We start from the raw sequence: 26,611 nt of genomic DNA, 5'->3' as shown, positions 1-26,611 counted from the left end.
TGCGAGCTACTGCTCACTGATGATACCCCCGCCGCAAGTGGATAATATTAATAGTGTAAAAATATGCAAGTGTTCGGTAAACAGGAAGTTGTCGAGTGATGAATCTGAAAACGCATCACACGGTATAGCTGACTTATATAAATCCTGAATCCAAATTGCAGAAATCATTGTATTGTAGTTCCTGAGAAAAATGTGACGAAAATTTTCAACTTGGCTATCATGTGTAAAATCATACAAGTGTTCGGTAAACAGAAAGTTGTCGAGTGATGAATCTGAAAACGCATCACACGGTATAGCTGACTTATATAAATCCTGAAACCAAATTTCAGAAATCCTTGTATTGTAGTTCCTGAGAAAAATGTGACGAAAATTTTCAACTTGGCTATCATGTGTAAAATCAGACAAGTGTTCGGTAAACAGGAAGTTGTCGAGTGATGAATCTGAAAACGCATCACACGGTATAGCTGACTTATATAAATCCTGAAACCAAATTTCAGAAATCCTTGTATTGTAGTTCCTGAGAAAAATGTGACGAAAATTTTCAACTTGGCTATCATGTGTAAAATCAGACAAGTGTTCGGTAAACAGGAAGTTGTCAAGTGATGAATCTGAAAACGCATCACACGGTATGGCTGACATATATAAATGTTGATACCAAATTACAGAAAGGGTGGATGTGTAGTTCCTGAGAAAAATGTGACGAAAGTTTCATGGGACGGACTGACTGACGGACGGACTGACGGACTGATGGACGGACTGACGGACAGACAGAGGTAAAACAGTATACCCCCCCTTTTTTAAAGCGGGGGTATAATTAAAATATGAAAAGAAAAGTAGGGGTTAGTGGGCAAATTTTTTAAATGTCAATACATGGGTAAAACCAGAGGATTCCGAAAATCTGGAAAAATTCAAAAAGTAGAGGAGCAAACATCCTTAAGCTACACACTGTTATCAGTAATAATAAAAGGTTACTGTGTCAAAACAACAAATTTAAAAAAAACATAAATTTGTTGCTATAGTTCTTTAACTATCAGCTTTATTGAATTTGCATGAAAAAATAGATACAATATACCATATTTGACTTTTAGGTTTCATAACTCTAATCACACATCTGATTGACAGTAATAAGCAGGAAGTTTTATAGAAAATTTACTGAAAAACCACAGCTATTGACCCTTTTAGAGCAAAGAAACCTTAATGAGCTCTTTACAAAATGTTGATAAAAGCAATTTTAGGGTACAAGGAAGTGAATTAAAAAATCCATCTAAACAGAACGAAAAAAATAATTCTATGTTACATGTTTAAGTGCTTCTTCCAGTCTCTTTGGTCTATTGTAGCTTGAAAACCTTATTAGGTATATATCACAAATAGTACTGAAAAGGTCAGGAATCTTATAAGTATTCCAAGTAAAAAACCTCTTCAAAATCAGACTATATATTAAAATATCATGATCCATACTGAGGTCCTTTTTTTGGTTCCAACTTAGTATGAATTTTACATCAAACCTGTTGATCCATTATATAAAGCATTTTGTTAAAAAATAAATACAATGAAAATACTACAATGAATTTTAACAATAAATATTGCTCTCTGTCCAAACTAAGCAGCTTTTAAGTGGTTTTTTTTAAATGGAAGTAAAAAAAAATACTAAATTTATGGTGCAAACACTTTAAGACCAATGAGCTACATGTATATATACTAAAACTACTTTTCCAACTCTGAGCACCTAACTATTTTTGGAGTGACAAAACAGATAACATGATTTTTTTTAGAAAGTAGGAAATATAAGTACCCGTAGGATACAATTCATTAACAAAAAGTAAGTAAAAACAACAAAATTACTGAGATCATTCAATAATATGGTTTCTCTATTATGGGAAACAGAAATTTGATAATTATTATCAATTTTCAAAAACACCACTTAATCTGTTAAAGTAAAAAATATCTGCAGATCAATAAAAATTTGTACAAAATACAAAATGCTATACAATAATGATTCAATAAATATTTCTGAACTATTAGAGTATTCTTGACTCTGTTTAATCAAAAATATTTATAACAGTACATTGAAATTCAAAAATATAAAAATTGATAAAATTGAGATTTGACTATAAATATGACTAAGACTGAGTATTTTCTATAACAGGGACTGCTGGGGCTTCCACTTTATAATCTCCATGCTGAAAATAAATATATCTTAGTCACTTGAGTGTTTGTCATTCTTTTTTTTTTTTATCACACTTCTAAACAGAAAAAAATTCTGTAAACATGTCAGAAAATGGTGTAAAATTGTATGGAAAACCAGATTAGTAAAGTCTGACAAGAGTTGTTATTACTCTCAAAGTTGATTAAACTAAAGCAGAAATTATTGATATGTGTAACTTCACCAAACTTTCCTTTTTTTTTTGTCTCCAACATACTTTAGTAATAATTTCAATGACAAAGTCCTACAGGAATAACTTTTAAATACAAGAATGTGTTAAAAGATAATGTTTTCAAGCACCAACTTAAATGAGAATAGACTATGTATGATGATATTGTGCAGGACATATTATTAGGACAATTGATAACTTTTGAAAAGACTTTGTTAAACTATAGATAACTTTTAACATTAGGTTGCTGTCTAATTGCATGGCCAACATGGTTGACATTAGGTTGCTGTCTAATTGCATGCCCAACATGGTTGACATTGGGTTGCTGTCTAATTGCATGCCCAACATGGTTTATAGTAGGATGATTTCTATATTGTTTTACATATTTTTTGTCTATTTTGTTTGCTTTAATTTTGTTTCTCCTTAATATTTAACAAACTTATGTATATAATAACTCACCCTATGTTTCATGTATGATAAAAATGTGTTCCAACATAAAGTCAGAGTGCATACAAAGACTACTCTATACTCCAATGGTACATATTTAAAGTTGATGAACTGTGCGGGTGGCCAAAAGCACCAATCTACCTATTAAATAAACAGGTAATTAGTATTTTAAAATGTCACTTTCAGACAGAGTTATGAGTTTTTTGATATATAGAGAGCACTTTCCCTACTTAAGACATTGGATTTAACATCCCCATTATGAAGAGACATGGCAGAGTTTAAATGTGTCCCACACAGCAAACATTAATTAAGAACCTTGCATGAAACTAGTCCAGTCATATTTGTATACCTCAGTTAACCCTTGAGGTTAAGAAAACAAATGGTGTAGACATAACTAATAGGAAAGAAAATTAAGGTAATAGCAGTATCTAAGGCAGCAACCATTTGATTTTCTGGGGGGGGGGGGGCTATGGTTTTTTTTTCTGGACAAATTTTTTTTTTCGCCTGTGGCGAAAAACAATCTATTTTTTTCGCGACAAGTAGAAAACAATTTTTTTCTTTCAATTTTAGCATTACATATAGTGGCAGCTGAGGGGGAAACAAACAATTTTTTTTTCTCAGAATCAAACAAACTTTTTTTTCCAAAAAAAACAAAGCCCCCCCCCCCCCCGAAAATCAAATGATTGCTGCCTAAGGACAGAAAATTAAAACTACCCAAACAAAGGAAGGAATCTTGGCCATAGTGATTGATATCAGTAGCAGTATGTTAGGACAGAAATAATAGTAAGTAAGCTTAGAATATTAAGGATATACCAATAAAAATAAGGAGGGAAAAATAAGGTTATAGTGATGAAATATAGGAAAGATAATCAAAAATAAAGTTTTTAAATTCAGGAGGCAAACAGACTCTGCAGTTTTATTGACCAGTTATTTTTTTCATCATCAGAGCCTTGGATTTTTGTGTTTTAGTTAATACAATTAAGCCATATATATGCTTCTACAGAACCCTCATTTGACTACTAAAATTATTTGTTTTTCAATAATCATGAAAAAGTCCCCAAATTGTTGTTTCTATGATAAGTGCATATTTCGTGTTTCTTCTGGCAGCAAATGAGATGAGCAGCTGTGCAAGGAGCAAAAGTTTTTGCATTTATATTGAAAACTTAGGCAGCAAATGAAATGAGCAGCTGTGCAAGGAGCAAAAGTTTTTGCATTTATATTGAAAACACAACATGGAATACTGAAGAAGGCATTAAATTAGAAGTCAGTAAAATTGCCCTGTACAAAAATTGATATGGGGACGATGGACATATCTTTTTCGGTAGAATCACCAAAAATTTTGATAAGGCCCAAACCATGACTAAAGGGAGATAACTCACCTGACTTTATCTGTATCCCTCCCTTTTTATTAAAAAAAATACCTTACATTGTCAATTTTACTTTTATATTCTTGCATGCTATTTTTCATTGGCTCCAATCATTTCTTTTTCATTTAAATAAGTTATTCTTGTCACAACCTTATGCCACATATTAGAACAGCAACAAACAAAATTGTGCTTAGAAGCATGGTAATCTGTAATTTGAGGTCAGAAAAGGATACATTTTATCATTGACAGTGTTTAAAAATTTTAAACACAAGATATGTTTGTTTATTGACAATTTCATCCAGTTACAGAAAATGTGTACATAATATTTACAGAAACACTGTTGATGTACTAAGCAAACTATATGATCTGGTTCACAAAAACATGAACTTTCAGTAAAATAACTCATGTTGATACAAGCACCCCTTCACATCTACCAAGTTACAATCATATTTATTTAACTTGACATCCAAAGATCTAATTGTCTATTTCTATAGGATTTTCACATATATCCAGACTCCTTGAGTCAAGGTTGAAAATCAAACTATATTAATGAGCCTTTAGGGCTAAATTGAATCTGTAATTCCTAGTGTTGTTTCTCAGGTTGCATTGTAATGGATTGATGGTTTGTTCCATTAACACTTAACCTCTATTTTGTCAATGGATATAGACTAAAGAGAAGTAGATAACACATGTCATCTAGTGTGTAGTTCATAAATGTTCAGCTGTTTGATGATATTGGCTAAAAAAACATGTTTCCATAATTCAATACACGTAATTTAACATTGTTTTAAACAATATGTCTGTACATTTCCTAAGGCTCCTTGTTTAGATATTATATGAACACACTTACCAAATAAACCGGAAGGAAATTTTCTTTAACTTCTCCTACAGCACCTTCTACTCCTCTTCCTTCCAACAATCCCATTCCTAAATGTAGAAAGTTTTTAAATGAATTTCTTGTTGCAGTATAAACAGTAGAAGCCTACACCTGGAAGTGGCCTTCAGATAGTCCCTTATAATGTATACTAGTTAAACAAAATGAACCCCACATTTCTGTCTGTTTTTATATTATCTATCAGACTGTTATTTTCAAAAAATAGTGTATATTTATGTTATATATAAATAGAATATAAAAAAAAATCTTTAAAAAAATATACTAAAAAATGAATATTTAATTTCTAAACCCACACAAACCAATCAATGTCAATTTCTTCTTCTTTCATTTTATTTATATTTAATAACAGTGCTGTGGTATATCAAATTGCCATCACAACTTTATTTTATCATTAGCAACACAATACATTTGTATTATCCAAAACTGAAGAGAGGTATAATAATTAAATTTTATTGACATATCATGCATAAATCAAAAATATTCTTAATTACAGTTTTCTTTTGCAGGCTTTTTATAACTTTGTTTTCATGTTTTTGACATATAACCTCCATATATTTGTCAGATTATATTTTTGAAGTAGTACATCAAGTAAAAGTGAAAAGTCAATGGTTTTATCACACTAACATGACTAATTAAAAAGAAGCATTACTTTCCACTGACAAAGTAACTTTTTCCATATAGATTGAATGTTTGCTGGAGTTCAATGCCAACCTTAAAAAATTTAATAGTCAATCATCAACTTCCAATAAGTAATAAATAACTTGTTCAAATACAATTGAACTTAATACACCTTGGGATTCTTTTAGAAAATACAAGTGAAAATTGTATCTTGCCATATTGGAGAAATTAGGCTAAAGCCTTAAGTGATCTGAAGCTAACTTGAACCACAGACATTGCTCCGTCAAGTAGACTTGATTTTCCATAATACAATTTTTATAAGTATTATATTTATTTCTGTTTTGAACTTACCAAAGAAAAATGAAGAACAAAACCAAGGACCAGCTACTAACTGGTCAGCTAATATCTTCTTGAACACCATCTTGTTTCCTGTTCCTTTAATGAACCTCTCTATAATATGACTATACCATAAATGTGTTAATGGTCCTAAACTAACACCCATTAAAACCATCCTTCCTGCAAAAACACCATTTTATGATATAATAGTCATATAATTTTTTAACACAAGACCTTTTTAGTCAAATGCAAAATAATATATATCATTGACAACAAAACAACAAAACAATTCTGCAGAAAATTAAATTAAACTTGTTCTCTGCTTGTAATCCCTTTGATAGTCTGGATTGCCTACTGCTACATGAAGAACTTTTGACTTTAACTTTATCTTATACATGCCTCCTAAATCCACCTTAGTTTAGTCACATCTGTCATAAAGTCACAAAATCATTTAAAAATGTTTTGACTAACCAAAAAACAAATCTAATAAAATATAATGAGCATTCTGTTGAAACAATTTATTTCTTAACCTTCTCATGCATTGATCTCTTGTGGATAGTCATATCGTTGGCCATCATACCATTTCTCCTTACATCATCTTACATTATTAGTTAAACTTCTTTTAACTTATTTGTTTCTTAAATATACCTAAATATTTGTTATTACTCATATCATTGCAAACTAGATGTAGTTACACTGTTATGCAATTTGTATGCCATGACTTAAAGTCACACAGTCAAGTTCTGCATGAAATATTGCATCACAATTAAAAACATTTGATGTAAAAATTAAAAAGTGATTGTTGCCTGATGTAATTTGCACAATCTGATTTAAGTCCATAAAATATCAATAACTGTGATATTTTTATTCAGTGAGTAAAAGTTTGCATAAACATATTCATAATACTACTAGTGCCAGTGTGTCACTTGAATTGATTGGTTGATTTTGCATAAAGCTCATCTAAACATGGCCAGTGTGTCACTTGAACTGATTGTTGATTTTGCATAAAGTGCATCTAAACATGGCCATTGTGTTACTTGAACTGATTGGTTGATTTTGCATAAAGCTCATCTAAACATGGCCAGTGTGTCACTTGAACTGATTGGTTGATTTTGCATAAAGCTCATCTAAACATGGCCAGTGTGTCACTTGAACTGATTGGTTGATTTTGCATAAAGTGCATCTAAACATGGCCATTGTGTTACTTGAACTGATTGGTTGATTTTGCATAAAGCTCATCTAAACATGGCCAGTGTGTCACTTGAACTGATTGGTTGATTTTGTATAAAGTTCATCTAAACATGACCATTGTGATTGTTTTCAGATCTAAGAAGAGCAGCAGAATAAAGTAAAAGAACTGGAGTCAATTTCACAAAAAAACTTAAGACTAAGATTGATCGTAAGTCATGAACAATTCAGTATACTTACGTTCAATCTTAGTCGTAAGTTTTTTTGTGAAATCGACTCCTGTTTTTCTACCTACTTTTCTCTATTTATCAATATTACCTGTCCGACTCCAGTTTATTTTAACACCTCCACTTTCATCTGTTTTCCTATGCATGAATCTCTGTTCTATATTCTGTGTTAATAGATCACCAGCTCCTAACAGACAGCCACAAGTAACGGTATTGGTCACAACTAAATATTTGGAGAATATTTTCTTAAACAGTTGTGCCATGTTGAAATGTTTGTCAATTCCTGAGTTCAGTTCCAAGATGAAGATAAGATTTTGTTATTCCATATCTTTATCTATACTATTAAATGACCTACAAAATTATCTCAGTAAAGTACTTTTAAGCTGATTAAACATGTCTTGTAGGATATAATTAAAATATGTATATTTGAGAAGAAAATACACTGATATATAATAAATTTTTTGATGAGTTACCATTGTAGCAGTGAGACAAGCCTATGGCTATATTTTATTGTCATCAATGTACAGTAATATAACCATGATAAACTTGGATGCTTTCTGAAAATTCTATAAAGTGAAAATGTATTTGATACTTCTGGTAATTGAATTGCATTTGAATATAAAATTGTTTTATGGTCCCTCATAACGTTTTATTGAGTGAGGGGTTCTTCAAAGTGGCTCTATAAATTTTCATTATTATCATTATTATTAAATATGTTATACATTTTATCTGTATCCAACAAGTGTTGAAACTTAATAAAGAATTCTGTTCCTGTCCTAAAAAAATCTTGTCTTGTGAATTAAACTTTATTCTATAAATACTTCTGGTTTGTACAGTATGTGAATTATAAAGACAACTAATAAACTATCCATTAATATCATGATTATATGAATAAAAAAATATAGTTTTAAAATCTCCAGCTGTTTTTTACCATAAAATGTGTATTTGATATTTTGGTGATTTAATTAAAATTTGTCTATTTTAAAATATTCTCATTGACCTAATATTCAGCAAGAACCTGAGGAAGTACTATATCAAGTATTACTGACAGATCATAAAAATTATCCTATGTATCATGGTGTATATTCCTTAGACTTTCTGCATTCTAATATTTGAATTGCCTTTTTATTCCTTTGACCATACATCCAATAATTGTAGCTGAACTCAAACCTTTTTTTCAGAACAGTTGGATTCATATATCATGCATAACTTACACAAATGTTTGTAATCTTAATAAAAACAATTCTCTAGACAAGTACATCACTATATGTATGGCTATACAAATACAACATATTTTGTAACTTGAATTTATATGGGCATAGATATTGTAACTTGGATGGAATGTTGTCTCATTGGCACATATACCCATTATATCTATAGATATGCAAATTTTAAAAGAATGGTCACCTGGCTCCACTACAAATTTACGTTGTTTCATCTTTTAACAGAGGCTTGGAAGATATAGCTATCAAGCCCGTGGCATAAGGGTTTTAATTGCATTTCATGCAATCTTTACTTTCAAAACAAAATTCAAGGGTGTTTATTGTATATCATACATTCTTTAACCTATAAAAAAAATTTTATGTCACACAGGCACTAGTTTCATTGATATTTTTATTCCTTATTGGGATTTGAATTATAGCGCTCTTTTCTCATTGATTTGGCATGAAACTTGTTAATTTTCTATATTCTTGTGTCATGTCTCTTTTTATAGAGGACAATGTTCCAAAAACAGAATTAAAATTAAAAAAAAAAAAAGAAAAATTTATTTTCCATAACCATGATAACCAGTGAATCAAAAATCTTTAAAAGAGAGACGAAAGATACCAGAGGGACAGTCAAACTCATAAATCTAAAACAAACTGACAACGCCATGGCTAAAATTGAAAAAGACAAACAAAAAAACAATAGTAAACATGACACAACATAGAAAACTAAAGAATAAACAACACGAACCCCACCAAAAACTAGGGGTGATCTCAGGTGCTCCAGAAGGGTAAGCAGATCCTGCTCCACATGTGGCACACGTCGTGTTGCTTATGTGATTACAAATCCGGTAAATAGTCTAATTCGGTATGTCACATTCATGAAAGGGAAGGAGATTGTAGTTACGACGTAAGGAACATATCCGATATCATTTGTGAAACGGTTATTCCATAACGGTCAACCAACTCATGATGGCGTCCGTAAAATTTACGAAGGGATGATTTCAACTTCACCATTTGGAACTCTTGGTTTAATAGCTTCCTTGTGAGCAGCAACCCTCTATCAAGAAAATCATGATAGGAAATGCAAGCACGGGAATATTGTATCAATTGGGAGATATATACTCCGTATGCTGGTGCTGCTGGAATGTTGCTACTTAGAAATGGAAAGTTCACAATTGGAAAGCTGAAATCATCTCTTTTGTCGTAAAGTTTTGTTTTCAACCGACCTCCATTGTCAATTTCTAGATGTAAGTCAAGATATGAAGCCGACTTAACTGTATCTGTAGTATCCTTTATCTCTAGTTCGATGGGATAGATGCGTTCCACAGTCACCAAATTTTGAATTGTTTAGTGAAAGAACATCATCTATATAGCGGAAAGTAGAGTTAAAGGATATTGCTAACTTCTTACATGTATCTTTCTTCCTAATAAGTTCCTGTATGAAGTCAGCCTCATAATAATAAAGAAACAAGTCAGCAAGTAGAGGGGCACAGTTTGTTCCAATTGGAATGCCGACAGTCTGTTGAAAAACACGTCCTCCGAACGTAACAAATATGTTGTCAATCAAGAAATCAAGCATCTTGATAATATTAGTTTCAGAGAATTTTTTTTTTGAATCAGAGTGATTCTTTACAAAGTAGGATTTATCATGTTTATCCCTCCCTAACATTTATCTGCTGAAATACGTTCATTTTTATTCTTTTACCTGCTTTTTCTTAAAACATCATAAGGGAGAATACAATTTCCAACAGTTTTCTCTCTGATTACACCTTAAAGGAGCAAACAATTACCCACAACTTTGTTATTTCTGATTTACAAAAAGTATAATGAAGACAATCAGACATGCAGCCATAAGAGGAGAAAATTTCTGGTAGTACAAATTCATTATACGCTCTTTTTTTATATATAAAACAGCTACATTTGATTTGTATTTGATAGGGAGTGGTATCTATGTTGTACAAAATGGGCTATAAATAAAATTCATAGTCTCTTATTTTATCTAGGATCGAGACTTGACAAAAGCATAGTAGTAGGTTTTAAAAAGCTGTCAGTCTTCCTATAAATTAAATATCTTTAGGTGGCTGAAATACAGTAATTTTACCAGTGATATGCATTTGGAAACTTAAAAGGTTTTTTCAAGATTGCACCTGGCTGGACATTATTGATATGAATTGATGAAAAAAATCTGTCTTTGTTGTCTGTTTGTTTACATTTAAAAAAAATGTATTTTATGCTTTTATATTTATTTAAACATATAATTTTATACAATAGGATAAAGCACCAGGAGTTTCAGGGATATTTCGATGATTATAAACATCAATGTGTCTATCATTTTGAATTTCATGTAGAAATAATTAGAAACTACAGCATAGTGCCATAAATGAGTCAACTTTTTTAATGGCGCTGGTTGATGATTTTCGTTGTCCGACTTTAAGACTCTTTAATAAAAATACAAAAACCAGGTTTATCAATTTAATTGCCCTACTGTAATTTCTGTATAATACAATGAATGATGAAAACAATACCTGAAACCAATAGTTCAAACTGCAATGTTTTGATACATTTTAAAATAGTTAATACATGTACATAACAACTTCATTAATTAACTGCTTAATAAATTGACCAACAAAGCAAGGGGGCAATTCAATATTTCAGCTTGTTATAATTTATTTACAGAAATTGCAGTAGGGCAATTAAATTGATAAATCTGGTTTATGTATTGTTCAACATATGTTCAAGCCCCAATTTTTGTATTGTTCAAAGCCCCAACCATGCACTTGATGAAGGCAATGCTGTAGACACTTTCCTACAATCTTTGTTGGCTGGCTAAAATTTAAAAAAAAAACATACAAGACTAACAAAAGCCAAAGGTTCCTGACTTGCGACAAGACACAAAATTGCAGCAGGGTTTAACATGTTTTGTGAGATATCAACCCTCTCGCGATACACCTAGCCAATGTAAAATAAAGAAACACATAGTAATATGTCTTGAATGGCTATGATATTATTTTGCTGAGGCAAGAAAGGCTTGCTTCACAACAAAAGTTAAAATAGCCTTTCAAGATGTCATTATTTTTTGGACTACTCCATTTTGTACTCAACTTTGTACATTTTGTACTTTTTCAATTTTATATTATTTTTGCTTCACATGTCCTTATTTGCATGCATGGTAATGACTAGTCCAAATAATTATGATGTCTTGAAGGTTTTTTTAAATTTTTTATTTGACGCCCTCCTGCAATGTAAGCTAGCGTCATAGAAAAAATATTCAAAAGCCTTTCAATGTTCAAGATGGCATAATTATTTGGACTAGGTAATGACTTACATTTGAATGTTGGTAAAAAGATCTACAGAGCTAAAATATGTTATATAGATGCAAAAAGGGGTGGGTGAGTGATTGAATGTTTTCTGATGCAACCAGAGACGACATATAATAATTTCTGATGCAACCAGAGACGACATATAATAATTTCTGATGCAACCTATATAAAAATAATATATACATGTATAAGATACCTATACATATAAAAAAGAAGATGTGGTATGATTACCAATGAGACAACTGTCCACAAGAGATCAAAAATGACACAGACATTAACAACTATAGGTCACCGTACAGTTCAACAATGAGCAAAGCCCATATATATACTGCATAGTCAGCTATAAAAGGCCCTGATATGACAATGTAAAACAATTCAAACGAGAAAACTAACGGTATTATTTATGTAAAAAGATGAACGAAAAACAAATATGTAACACATAAACAAACCACAACCACTGAATTACAGGCTCCTGACTTGGGACAGGCACATACATAAAAAAAAAAAATGCCACGGCTATATACTGATATAGCTATGTGTTAGGCTTCAACAAGGTTGACCAACTCTTCACTTTCATTACTTTTGACTTGTTATATGTCTCTCACCTATTGTGTGCTCCATTGTACAGTTGTACCTGATTCTGTTTTACTGCAAGGTTACACACAATTGAACTAAAAAACTTTTAAAATTCCATTGGCAGTGAAAAACATTCAAAAGTCACGTTGAAGATATTATACAACTGCGGTTCATTGAAAACCATTTTTGTAAGTCAATAAATCATGAAATACTGACCGAGTAAGATTCAAAACACATTCAACAGGCTGACCATTTGACCATAGGTCATTATATCCTGAAACACATTTCTGATGCAAAAATCGTCTGCAAACCGGAAATGAAAAAAATTAAAAAAAGCCAGGAACTACATGCTTATATTTCCGGATTTTAAGGTGGATCATCATTATTTATTTCCTCAGACCTCATGCAGATAGATTTTTGTATGCTTTGCTAAAATTAATATTTAACGGCGGTTTTGTTTTTAATATAATAAAACGTATTGGTCACCGTTTCTGCTATAAGTCATGCAAAATTGCCAAAATTTGCATAGATTGTTCATGAAAAAACGAGTCAAGTTGTGAATAAAAAGAAATCTATGTGATAGAATACAAAATATGAGAAGACAGGTATTACTAAATGCTTTAAAGAAATAAAAGTAAAATTTGGTGTCATTGAACTTGTTTTCTTGCTTCAAGTATAAATTCAAAATTTCACTATATTAAGAGCCCTTAGAAGTTTTAAAAATCGCTAAGTTGAAAAATTGGTATTAAAAACACAGATATTTGGTACTTGCAAGGATTTGTATCTTACTATACAAATCCTTGGTACTTGTTTAAACATTTTGGATAATTCAATAAATCAATTAATTTCTTTTATACCACTAAACAGCCTTAAAAATGAATTGCAAATCTCTCTCAAAATTTGCAGACGTTAGTCAACTGAGAACTACTGTTAGTCTACAATCCAAGATGGCGGTTTATAGTAAAAGTTACTTACACTTGTTTCGAAACTAAGTATGATAAAATGTCAAATACGTACATAATTGTGAATAAAACAAACCAATGAGCTGAATGAAAACTAAAATTAACATCATAAGCACGAAGCTCTAGAATAAGCATAGAACCAATTAGCAGATTATATGGGTAAAACATCATATAATAAAGTGTAGCAAGAAGTAGGAAAATATTTCGTCCACGAGATAATTTGATATTAACACGGATTGCAAAACATAGTTGAAAATTATATATTTTATTTTAAAATGATCTACTGTGGTCTCGACTAATGTCTCCGGCGCATCGTTAACATGAAATGATAACTTATCAATTATAAAAAGAATGATTGCATGTTTATTGCCCATTTGCAAGTATTTCATACATGTCCAGCACGAGAACAAAAATGGGCTGAGAAAATTATCAAACCAAGACCTGTTGGAAATGACCAAACAATCCCTAGTTGATGATTGATTTGTTTGAGCTTTAGGGACTTTCCGTTTTGAATTTTCCTTGGTGAATGCAATCAAGTTTTGTTTTTCTATTTATACGGTGTAAAGAGAACAACAATGCATTGGCTCAATTTTTTTAAAATCTTTTTTCGTAAGTCATCGAAACAGGTAAGGCAGCAACCATTTGATTTTCTGGGGGGGGCTATGGTTTTTTTTTCTGTACAAACTTTTTTTTTCGCCTGTGGCGAAAAACAATCTATTTTTTTCGTGACAAGTCGAAAACAATTTTTTTCTTTCAATTTTAGCATTACATATAGTGGTAGCTGAGGGTGAAACAAACAATTTTTTTTTCTCAGAATCAAAAACAAATTATTTTTTTCTCCAAAAACTGGAAACAAACTTTTTTTTCCAAAAAAAACCATAGCCCCCCCCAGAAAATCAAATGGTTGCTGCCTAAAGTCTTTGCTTTGCTGTTTCCGGTCGAGTACAAATACATTTTACGTTTTCAGAGGCATTGTGTAGATATTATCTGTATACGACAACTTATAACTGGCCAATAATCTTTGCTTTCTACAAAGCCTTGTTTACGAAATGGATTTTTTTTGAAAAAAAAGTTTGTTTCCAGTTTTTGGAGAAAAAAATAATTTGTTTTTGACCCTGAGGAAAAAAAATTGTTTGTTTGACCCTCAGCTGCCACTATATGTAATGCTAAAATTGAAAGAAAAAATTGTTTTCGACTTGTCGCCAAAAAAATAGATTGTTTTTCGCTGAAGGCGAAAAAAAAAAGTTTTTCCAGGGAAAAAATCCATAGCCCCCCCTCCCCCCCAGAAAATCAAATGGTTGCTGCCTTATGCTATGCTGACCAAGTGTTGTTACTTAGTCTCCGATCCATCATCCAAGATGGATGCCAGTGTGTGGGGGGGGGGGGGCTTAGTTTAACATAGGACCCTATGGGAAATGCATACAAAAGTCTTCTTCTAGAGAACCACGGAATTGAATGAAATCAAACATAGCATGAATAGTCCTTTCCTTATGAGGTGCTGGCCAAGTGTTGTTAATTTGTAGCCAAATTTTATGTTTTTATATGATTTCAAAAACCCAAGTAGAGTCAGGTGAGCGATACAGGCTCTTGAGAGCCTCTAGTTTGTTCTTATACTCGAAAATCAACCAATCAAAATGTTGGATTTCATGTTTCGAGCATGATTTTTGTGCTCCGAGCACTGAGCAAAGTTTTATGACTTCAACCCCTGTTTCCCTGCACTATTAAAGTTCACCAAGCTTCTTTGTGGATGTCATTATGTAGAATAGACTAGAAATGACGTTTGTTCCGTATGTACATATGCATTATTCTATTATCAATTATAAGAATTTGATTAGCCGAATGATTCGTTCAACATAACTTCAAATTTTTTTCAACCACATGCTCAACATGGGATGGATTAGTGACTGCCCCAAAACGCACAAATGATGTTTCTATTTTAGTTTTATTACTTGAAAGTGGTCTATAAAATGATACTTATAACAGTTAGAATAATAAATATGGCTTCCTAGCTTCCAATTAAAAAAAATCCTTCTGGAGCTATTTTCAGTAGAGAACTCATATGTAGGTTTATCTTACCTCCTATACATTTCTAGGAAGATGATTGGTTAAAAGCGTCCTCGTGGAGACCGTGTATATTTGATATTAGGTTAGAAGGGAGGCGGGGCTTATTTCATACAGGGTTAGTAGTGGTGTTACTTCCCTTTATAAAAATAAAACGGTACTGAGAAACAAATCTTAAAGGTTTCAACAGATGAAGAAATTGATGATTAAGATGGAAATAAATTCATAAAACGCATTTAAATCAACAAGTTGTTATTGTCGGTATCAATGGAAGTAGCTAGTTTCTAAGGCAGCAACCATTTGATTTTCTAGGGGGGGGGGGGGGGGGGCTATGTTTTTTTTTTTGGAAAAAAAAGTTTGTTTCCAGTTTTTGGAGAAAAAAATAAATTGTTTTTGATTCTGAGAAAAAAAATTGTTTGTTTCCCCCTCAGCTGCCACTATATGTAATGCTATGTAAAATTGAAAGAAAAAAAAAAATTTTCGACTTGTCACAAGAAAAATAGATTGTTTTTCGCCACAGGCGAAAAAAAAAGTTTGTCCAGAAAAAAAAATCCATAGCCCCCCCAGAAAATCAAATGGTTGCTGCCTTAGTGTTTAAACATGAACTGGTATATCCTGTGCGATGCCAATATTTAATATTAGATTGGCATTAACAAGATCTAGGACAACAGGCGTAACAAATAATTATAAAGTTTATAAGTTGAATATCATCTCTTTGGCATATTCCACATTTCCATTCTCAATTTATTTTAAATGTACATCAAACTAGTTATACATATCTAATTGATTAACTGTGGTTTAAAAGTAAAACTTTTGGCTGATGTTTAGTTCCTAAAAAAAATAATCTGTTTGACCTTTTCGATCTCTTTATTCTCTGTTATCTGATTACGAGATCGAAAGCTACCACTTTTACAAATGCCTGTTGGTCTTTTGAGATTTGTGTCTGGTGTATAATTATTTTCACAAAGTAGGCTGAGAGATTATTATATTTAGCACTCTTTTAGCCTTTAAATCAGTAATACATTTACCCAAGAAGATGAGTTTTGACATATCTGGTTATCCATTATTTCGACCAGTCGTTGACGATAGGCAATTCTTAATTGCTCTTTTCCAATAAACAGAATAAAAAAAAGATAATAATAACAAACAAACACGATCAATACCAATGCGAATCCAACCATAGAAGTAATTAATATAATATTACTTTTATTATATTAGTATACAACTTTCATTATTCAGCACAATACACTATGACGATCCGACTCACTTTCCGCTAGGTTCATTATTGTACAGTGCCTACAACAAGATAAAGAGTATGGATAACTGTGCACAGTCGCATACTTGATGAAATATTATAGACAGTTGATGGACCTATTTGAGTGGATTTCCGGGGGGTTGGATATTTATATATATATATATATATATATATATATATATATATATATATATATATAAACAGACGAGAATAGTGTTGAACCCACCTCTCAAGTTCCAGGTTGAATACATAAACCCTCCCTTTTAAAGTATTTCTGGATTCACGCCTACTGCAGGGTACTGTAGGTCAAAATTTCGTTCCTTAAATAAAACAAATTCGGCTGCTGGACGTTGAGCAACCAATAATCAATCAATTATTATAAAAAGTATGATACTATCGTCCTCTTTTAAGTTAAATTCTCATGTTAGGCCAGGAATAATCACTGGCATTTCTATCAAGCCTTATACAATTTGTGCCTTTTAATCAAATTCGATTAAGGACAATAAATATAACAATAACGAGAACCACAATAAATCAAGGACATTTTATGGAAACTGAAAATGTAATCTCGACTTCAATATAAACAGATTACGAAAATTCTAATCAAAATAAAATACCAAAAAAACGGACAACTTATTTAGCACATGCTTTGTTTAAATCGGGAAAACAACCCCTTATTGAAACATTACTCACAGTTTACAACAGTAAATTAATTTGAAGGCGAATTTAATTAAAGCTCTTGGAAGGAACGCAGAAGAAAAGCGTAGTAGATCAAATACTCCAAATATATAATAGAAACATAACGTGATGATTATCATGTTTCAAGATAGATTTTTTAGGAGACAAAGTGCAGACTAATTATAAGGGAACAAAAACAATAACATGGAATCACAAATTGTTAAAATACAACATATCTTAAATTAATTTACAACAATATAAAACTCCGTTAAAAGAAAAGTCTAACAGTCTATGGAAGAAGCGTATCGATAAAAACTTTTCTTATATCACATAGCGATATTGTCTAATATCAATTGTAAATGTGCAGACATTCCATGCGGAAAATGTTGTTTTCGGCAACGAAAAATTAAGAAAATAGTAACTTTAAAACTTATTGTTCAAATATAAACAAAAATTTAGTCTAAATATACATTCAGAAGTTAGTTAGAAGCGCAAGTTTATTTCCGTGTAAAATTTGAAGTGCTGTGTTTTTCTTATATACATAAATAAACAAATGCGATACTTTTAAAATATCAATGCGATACTTTTAAAATATCATAGCGGTGTTTTTGTTATATCAATATTAGTACTTATTAGTATTTATATTAGACTGCTGTACCCATATTTTGACAATTTTACCTATTATGTCTGTTTTGTTCACGCATCGTTGTAAATATGACAGAATTTGACGAGACTGGCATACACGTGAGAGGTTAAGCGCTATAAAACCTGGTTCAATCCACCATTTTCAAAATTTAAAAAGGCCAGTACCGAGTCAGAAATATGACAGTTGTTATCCATTCGTTTTGTGTGTTTTTTCATTTGATTTTACAATTTGATAAGGGACTTTCTGTTTTGAATTTTCCTCGGAGTTCAGTATTTTTGTGATTTTATTTCTTAGTAGTATTGCATGTAAATAAGCAGTTTTAAGACCATTGCTTAAATTCAAATTGTTTTGATAACATCTTACAAATTTCTCAATTGGTTTTGGAAGCAAACCTAATCAAATAAGGGTTTAATAAACAATGTCGTAATCAAATAGCTAAGTATACAAATGATTGTTCACATATATAACATTTAGCAAATTTTATAATGAACGCACCAAAATAATATATATCTGATATTCTCGCAACGCACGCATGGAAGACTTTCTTCATTGATTACAACGAAACTAACTTGTGACAAAGATGAATCATACTGTCTTCGTTCAGATTGATTCGACAAAATCTGACCTGTACTTTTGAATCTCCTTTTTTATACAAATTAGACCGTTGGTTTTCCTGTTTGAATGGTTTAACACTAGTAATGCTTTTGTTCCTATATAGTTTGTTGTTCGGTGTGAGCCAAGGCTCCGTGTTTAAGGCCCTACTTTGATCTATAATGGTTTACTTTAAACAATTATTACTTTGATGGAATGTTGTCTCATTCGAACTCATGCATCATCTTCTTATATCTATAAATCTTTAAAAATTTTCTCTTATAAATAACTACTTTCCAGTCCTCAAAATGTGCGATCTAAATTTATAAATATAGAAAAGATATATACACATTTCTAACGTCAAAAGACATTTACATCTTATTTATTTGTGTTCTTAACATTTTTTAGTACACATTGAAGAAATGAATTTATAACAAGCGATACGGATTGTTATTTTGCACTTAGAAATGTTCGCGTATTTATACGATCGATTACTAGTCAAAAACGAAAGTCAAATCTCTGTGGCAACAATACATCGAAATGCCTTCACGGTCATCGCGATGTAAAATAGCGTCCACGCGACGAGCTGATTATGTTCATATCGATTTCGATTTACCAACGGGAAAAGTCTTCGATATAAAAAAAAAATAACTGTTTTCTTTCTCAATATTTTTTTCTATGTTAATAATAAATACGTTTTCTGTTTGACAAGATTTTTGATTTTCATCTGAAGTTGTCTAATTTATAGTCTGAGGCTACTCAGTTGGTATCTTCAAAGTTCGGGACATCAGCATTTGTGCATTTTAATTTGTTTGGATTATTTATTTTACCATTTGAATATTCATTGTAATTTGGAGATGTATTGGATTGGATTATTTGAATGAATTCAGTGTAACACTCAGAAACGTGTCCTTCCCCCCAAACGTGTCCGATTCCCCCAAACATGTCTAGTTGAAAACTGCGCCAAAGCGTGTCATTTGTATAAACGCCCAAACGTGTCCATTTCTCAACTAACCCCCAAACGTGTCCAATCCCCAAAACGTGTCCATATCAAGCGTTATTTGGTTATTGCTATTTCATTAACGTATACTAATTTTACCATTTCATTAAAAATATACATAAGCACGTTAGTACTTTTTCAAAACGGAAGAATTAAACTGGCTTAAAGTGGGGGCGTCATTTCGGCTATTTCGTTTGTAAATTGTAAGCAAACATGTTAAGTTAAACAGTACAGTTAACGGGTCAAAGGGTCCCTTTCTCTGCGTGTTAAAACTTTAATGTTCTCTCTAATTATGCATGAAATACTGACAACTGGACAATTCGCAATCAACAGTCTAAAGTTAATTTATTCAGTAGAACTGAAAAAAAAACATTAAAACTTGTATGTCTTCTCTAATTTGCATGAAATACTTGCAACTGGACAATATGCAACCATCAGTCTAGAGTTTATCTTAATAAAAGAACAGTAAAAACATTAAAACATGTATGTTAAAATGTAAAAAAAAAAAAAAAAAAAAAAAAAAAAAAAAAAAAGATAGCCTATGTTCTCTCTAAATAGAACTGCAAAGACATTAAAACTTGTATGTTCTCTCTAAATATGCATGACATACTTGCAACTGGACAATACGCGATCAACAGTTTAAAGTTTAGTTTAAAGTTAATGTGTACAGTACAACTGTAAAAACATTAAAACTTGCAAAACTATTGTGCGCTCTAAATATGCATAAAGTACTTGCAACTGGACAATACGTAATCAACATTCTAAAGTTTATTTATACACTACAAAATAAATTTGCATTTAAAACCGGCGTTGATCACATAACAGTAATATTCATAAAAAAAAGAATCTATAAAACTTATGCATGAAATATTTGGCACTGGACGTTATGTTTCTTATCGTGTGTCTTTAGTGATGGTGGAAACCTAAAATTTATTAAAAACCAGGATAACAAGTTTATAATTTGATGGGCTTTTGAAATACACACAAACTATTGACAAAAGTAAAAAAAATACTGTTAAAACCCCGCCATGCAATATTCGGATAAATATAAAAGGCATCATCGGAGTTTATAAGTACAAAATAATTATCAAAGTTAACGATTAATTCAACTCCAGAACTATGTGTATGTTCGCTCTTAACGAATATGAAATACTTGCAACTGAACAATAAACAACTGCAGTCAAAGTTACTTAATAATAACAGATTAATTTTGCAATTATTATAATCATTAAAAACCTACATCGAACTAACTTAATCTGATAAATGACATCTTCATCACGTGTGTCTCCCATCACAGAAGAGATACATGTAAAAGCGCTAAAAGACGTGTAACGTTTTGGCGTTAAATATTGGACACGATTTGGCGAATAACAATTATCGGACACGTTTGGGGGTTATGAAATCGGACACGTTTGGGAAATATTGTACATTTCGGACACGTTTAGGGAGAAAAGACACGTTTTGGAGAATCGGACACGTTTGGGGGGAAGGACACGTTTGGGAGTGTTACATATATGTTCCTGGTTAAACCATGTGATTGAAAACAATTAATGAATGGCTATTTTTTATTTTGAATTTATTGAACCATAAAATTAATTTTTGACTCTTCACATTGAATAATCCGCGAAGCGGATTATGTAAAATGTGAAGAGTCAAAAATTAATTTTATGGGTCAATAAATTCAAAATAAATTATTGCCATTCATTATAAATAAATTTCTATCAAAAATAACGCTCTAAGAACTTTCTATATTATCTATATTAACAATAACAACGTACACAGATGTTGGCGTATGAATACACAACGTCAGAGTGGGCGTGTCGCCATAAAAATTGACAACATTGAAAATAAAACTAATACTTTTAACCAATCAGAAAACAGTAAATACACCAAATTTATTTATTAGACTGAACAGGTTGTTAACACTTTCAACTATCAATAGGGTCAAGCAACATTTTCGAAATGATAAGTTTATGTAAGCGTTAATTTTGTTACAGTTACGAAATTTTAGTGATATTGATCCTAAAACATTAAACCGGTCATGATCTAAGTTTTGAATTATGTTTGCAGTTTTCTTGACATGCATTGTGACGTGTCACCGTATTCATTTTACTGTGGATTCATTTATTTTCGTTGGTATCAATTTTCGTGGATTGCTGAAAACTTGCATATTCGTGGATATTTGATTTCGTGGTTTTGCCAATCTCTGTAATCAAAGCCTATTGAAAATATGATATTCGTTGAAAATTTGAATTCGTGGTTCACTTGTTCCCACGAAACCCACGAAAATTGGTATCCAACGAATAATAATTAATCCACAGTATATTAGAAAACTATAGCAGTTATATTAGAAAAGTATCGCATTCATAAATTTTTGATATTAAAAAATCATCGCTATGATATAAGACAAATATCGCATTGATATAATAAAATATAGCAGTATCTTTGATTTATAGGTGATTTTGGCTTAGCAAACAATTGAATTAATCTCAATTGCATTCCACTGAATTTGCTACATGATATTTATAGAATGTGTACACCTACAAATGATAAATCGTGCATTTATGTTTCATTTATTCAACAATTCAATTTTCTCGTTTAAATACACCTTGCTTGTTATTACATAAAATAATTCATTGAAATTATACACCAGACGTATGTCGTGTTAAATTCACCCTGTTTTTAGAAAAGAGTCATTACTATATGCCGAGAAATCGGCCTTTCTTCGTACAAATACTAAAATTCGTCTGAAATTTCCCACAATGCAACTCGTTGACATAAGACAATATCGCTCGTTGATATAAGAAAATTTTGTATCGAATCGCTTCTTCCATAGACTGTCTAATATAAACGTAGAGTGGTTGAGTGGTTGATTTTTGGTTAGTTAACGTCCAGTGGCAAAAACTTCTGGTAAAAATTGATATGATAGGCAGGTTCTGTAAAAGAGACCGTCCGGGTGAAAGTCAGGACATTATTGACTGCCAATGGAAAAGGAAAGTGAGGAATATTACACATGGTTTGATTTTTCTTGTTTAATTCTTATTGTTTATTTTGGTCATATGTTTTGCAATATCTGTTTTTTTTATTTTTTCACTATTTTGACATATTGACTACATGTTACAGTAAAAATGAGTAGATATTCTTTTCAGAAATAGTATCTTTTCACTTACACTATTTACATATTCAACATACGAATCAGTCAATATGTTATATATATGGACCTCGTCAAAAGTCCATACTTGATAAATTTTCTGACCGCACGTGTTTGCGAACTTGTACACCAGCAGGGCCAAAATGGATGTCCCACTGTTGCAAGGATTTGGGTACTGATCGGAAGAAGACCAAAGTGGTAATATTTTAATTTCTCCATATGTATTTATAAGTCCGAGAATTCGCCAAAATGCAAGGGTTCCATCTTCCAACCATAACCCACTGGGTCTTATTATAATTTCATTGTTCAATTTTCAATTTTCAAGTATCCGCTTTTACATATTTTTATTTTTAAAAACAAATATATCAATCATTATAAAACAATATGAAGTAAACATACACTGAGCAAACAGTAGATTTCAACAAATTTTATAAATTTCTTTGTCATCAGAAAATGTCTAAGGTATTGATGTCAAAGAAATCACCAGTTTAACAACATTGTTTTATTACGGATTCGATGATACTCATAGAAACGGTACAAACCAGTTGTCCATATGTGGAGCTGGATCTGCTTACCCTTCCGGAGCACTTGTGGTCGCTCGCTACTTTTGTTTGAGACCATGTTGCTCAGTCTTTAGTTTTCTATGTTGTGTTGTGTATACTGATGTTATGTTTTGGTCTATTCATATTTCTTTTTTGCCTTGACGTTGTCGGTTTATTTTCGACTTGCCAGTTTGGTATTTTTTGGCCTCTCGTTCGCACTTATATTTAACAAAATATCAGTCCAAGAGTCATCCGGGGGTTTTACATCATCTAGATATTCAGTTTTTTAAATGATTATTGTTCAATGTATTATTCTGTTGTTCTTTTGTTATAAAAATATATGGTTGCTAGGAACATTTCAAAATAAAGAGATAAAAAGTTGGAAAGTCTACTGTACTGAATCCCATTTATGTCGTTATGATATATTTCTATTATGAATTAGAAAATACGTTGAACCACAAACGTCAAAATTATTCAATCGCGTAGTGGGATGAACTATTTGTGGATTCTTATAAATTCTATAGGCCTATAACTTTTGGACTATTTTAAATCTCGGTCTATTTTTGAAATTAATTCTCACACACTTTGATTTTTTTAACCCTGTATGCTAACATTGCCCATGTGAAATTTTTAAATTGTTTGTATATACCTTGAACGACTTTATGTGACGTATAAAATTTTCTGACGTCAAACACGCGAATCAATGAATGTGATTGTAGATAGATGTTTTTTGTGTCCTGTTAAATTGTTCCTTTTAAAATTGTTACACGATGATGACTGCTGTACCCATATTTTGACTATTTTATTTATTATATAAAAAAGAAGATGTGGTATGATTGCCAATGAGACAACTATTCACAAAAGACCAAAATAACACAGACATTAACAACTATAGGTCACCGTACGGCCTTCAACAATGAGCAAAGCCCATACCGCATAGTGAGCTATAAAGGGCCCCGATAAGACAATGTAAAACAATTCAAAGGAGAAAACTAACGGCCTTATTTATGTAAAAAAATGAACGAAAAACAAATATGTAACACATAAACAAACGACAACCACTGAATTACAGGCTCCTGACTTGGGACAGGCACATACATAAATAATGTGGCGGGGTTAAACATGTTAGCGGGATCCCAACCCTCCCCCTAACCTGGGACAGTGGTATAACAGTACAACATAAGTTGTCTGTTTAGTTCACGCATCATTGTAAATATAACGGAATTTGATGAGACTGTCATCAAAGTGAGAGGTTTAGCGCTTTAAAACCAGGTTTAATCCTCCATTTTCTACATTTGAAAATGCCTGTACCAAGTCAGGAATATACAGTTCTTGTCCATTCGTTTTAGATGTGTGTTGTCATTTGATTTTGCCATGTGACTATGGACGATTGGATTCTCCTCTGAGTTCAATATTTTTGTGATTATACTTTTTTTCATGTCTCAGATTCCTCAGTCTAATTTCGTTTACTTTGCAGTTTCATATAGAGTACTGTAAACTTTTAAAAAAACAATATAGCGTTTTTCAAAATTTTCAAACTTGATGAAGCTTAAATCTGCTGATTTCCAACAAACCACTATAATAAGACGTCTACTACATATCGCCTACATACCAATTACATTTCAAAGGGGTATTAATACTGAGATTTATTAACACCATTCATTATTTCGAAAGAAAGTGAACTTCTGTATCGATTTTCTTCATCAAATTAAACATTAAAAGTCCTTATGAACTTACAATTTGATGGGCAGATGGACAATTAACGACACGTTTTACCATCACTGTCACAATTTTGATTTTTCCATCTATCTCAACTCACAGAGAATATTTTCGATTGCCATTGTTAAACCCTAGTCGTCAACCAAAAAAAAAAAAAAAAGGTTCAGGCTAATGTTGTATGCAAAATTTTACTGAAAAAAAAATTGAATCCGGCAAAAGGGAGACGCTTATCATGTCAGTGTTTCTCACTTTTTTCGGAAAGTTTTTTGGAAGTAGACACTTTATTAGTTTTAACGCACACTGGTGACAGATTCTATATATTTTTTGCACATGACAATTTACGACAAAAGAGACGAAGTCGTTCCTAGCTGTTGTAATCTTTTTCTCTTTCTTGACGACGCTGTCCCTTCTGGTCTATTCTAATGGTATGTATATTTCCCAAATTGTTTGCTTTGCTTGTATCTATTGTGAAGTCTTATGAACTTATTCTATATATAACTGGTAGTTTTTTAAATCAGGAATTTTGGTACCACAATTGACTTTCAACGATTGCTAAATTGTTTGGCAGTTTGGCTGTACATGCAAATACCAAATAACCAACAAATATAATAATATAATTGAATCGCGTGTTGATTATTGGGTCCAACAGTACTATCCATGAAACTATATAATCCATTGAATAAACTTATATTTTAATTAAAGGTTATCAATTCAACACTGTCGTTTGCTTTGAATTTGATAAATTTGTGTTGTTGTACTGTTTTGAACCCTTATATGGCCCTTAATTATGTCAATACTTATATTTTGGCGTTGTATAAATGTTTTTATAAGTATGATTATGTTCTAATTCATAACATCAAGCGAACATAAATTATTTACAAAATAAACTCAACACCTTTGTCTGGGATCTGCTCGCCTGACAGTGTGCAGCAAAGCTTTAATTTTAGATGAAAACAAAAGTTTATTATGTCTACGCAACTACCCAATACGCAGTATATCGATGATAACTTGGCATTATTGCAGGATTTGCAACTAGTACCGGGGGATCTCACTCCAAAATAAAAATAATGCTTTACATTAGTAACGTCAGAAGGTTTTTTTTTTCTGGATTTATCTTCATTTGGAACGTTAATAGCCAAATAATTGAAAGCCAAGGATGTATTTATAAGTGCTTTTATACGTGAGGTTCTGTATGACCAAAAAGGGGCTAATAGGATAGTCAAATCTATGTTTGATCCAATTAACCGGATGTAGTTGGAACCTTAGTCTAAATAAGCGAACGGAGAATTTTTAAAAAGAGGTGTAAATTGTGTACCAAAGCACTGGGTATTGAGCTGATGATAAGATCATACCCGTAGGAACTACTAGACCACCAGCAGAAGTATCGGATTTATGTTTGTAAACGAAATTAAAAAGACTTACAAATTAGTTGCTCCCCTTGCGCTTTTCTTG

At 31.6% G+C, this 26,611-nt stretch overlaps 1 protein-coding gene across 2 annotated transcripts; it reads right to left on the bottom strand.

Moving 5' to 3' along the window:
• Nucleotides 1-1,025: 1,025 nt before the first annotated feature.
• On the bottom strand, nucleotides 1,026-12,875 carry LOC143050898 (mpv17-like protein 2). Of its 2 annotated transcripts, none has more exons than XM_076224006.1 (6): nucleotides 12,771-12,875; nucleotides 7,542-7,801; nucleotides 6,051-6,215; nucleotides 5,037-5,113; nucleotides 2,832-2,960; nucleotides 1,026-2,180 (listed from the first exon to the last, which is right to left on the bottom strand). In XM_076224006.1, the coding sequence occupies exons 2-6, from the start codon at nucleotides 7,711-7,713 to the stop codon at nucleotides 2,121-2,123; spliced, it is 603 nt and encodes a 200-aa protein (XP_076080121.1). In that variant the 5' UTR covers nucleotides 7,714-7,801; nucleotides 12,771-12,875; the 3' UTR covers nucleotides 1,026-2,120. The 2 variants fall into 2 exon arrangements, with proteins under 2 accessions (XP_076080121.1, XP_076080128.1); XM_076224013.1 differs by lacking the exon at nucleotides 12,771-12,875 and adding an exon at nucleotides 12,584-12,733.
• Between the last annotated feature and the right edge of the window lie 13,736 nt (nucleotides 12,876-26,611).

The sequence above is a fragment of the Mytilus galloprovincialis genome, chromosome 1 (genome assembly GCF_965363235.1).
Source record: "Mytilus galloprovincialis chromosome 1, xbMytGall1.hap1.1, whole genome shotgun sequence".
Taxonomy (NCBI): Eukaryota; Metazoa; Mollusca; class Bivalvia; order Mytilida; family Mytilidae; genus Mytilus; species Mytilus galloprovincialis.
This window is presented reverse-complemented; position numbering and strand designations above follow the sequence as displayed.

Coding starts and splice junctions, on each gene's coding strand:
- LOC143050898 (XM_076224006.1), bottom strand. CDS start 7,713: ATGGCACAACTGTTTAAGAAAATATTCTCCAAATATTTAGTTGTGACC. Junction 5,114..6,050: donor TTGTTCTTCATTTTTCTTTG/GTAAGTTCAAAA, acceptor TTCTACATTTAG/GAATGGGATTGTTGGAAGGA. Junction 2,181..2,831: donor TATCATACATGAAACATAGG/GTGAGTTATTAT, acceptor ATTTATTTTCAG/CATGGAGATTATAAAGTGGA.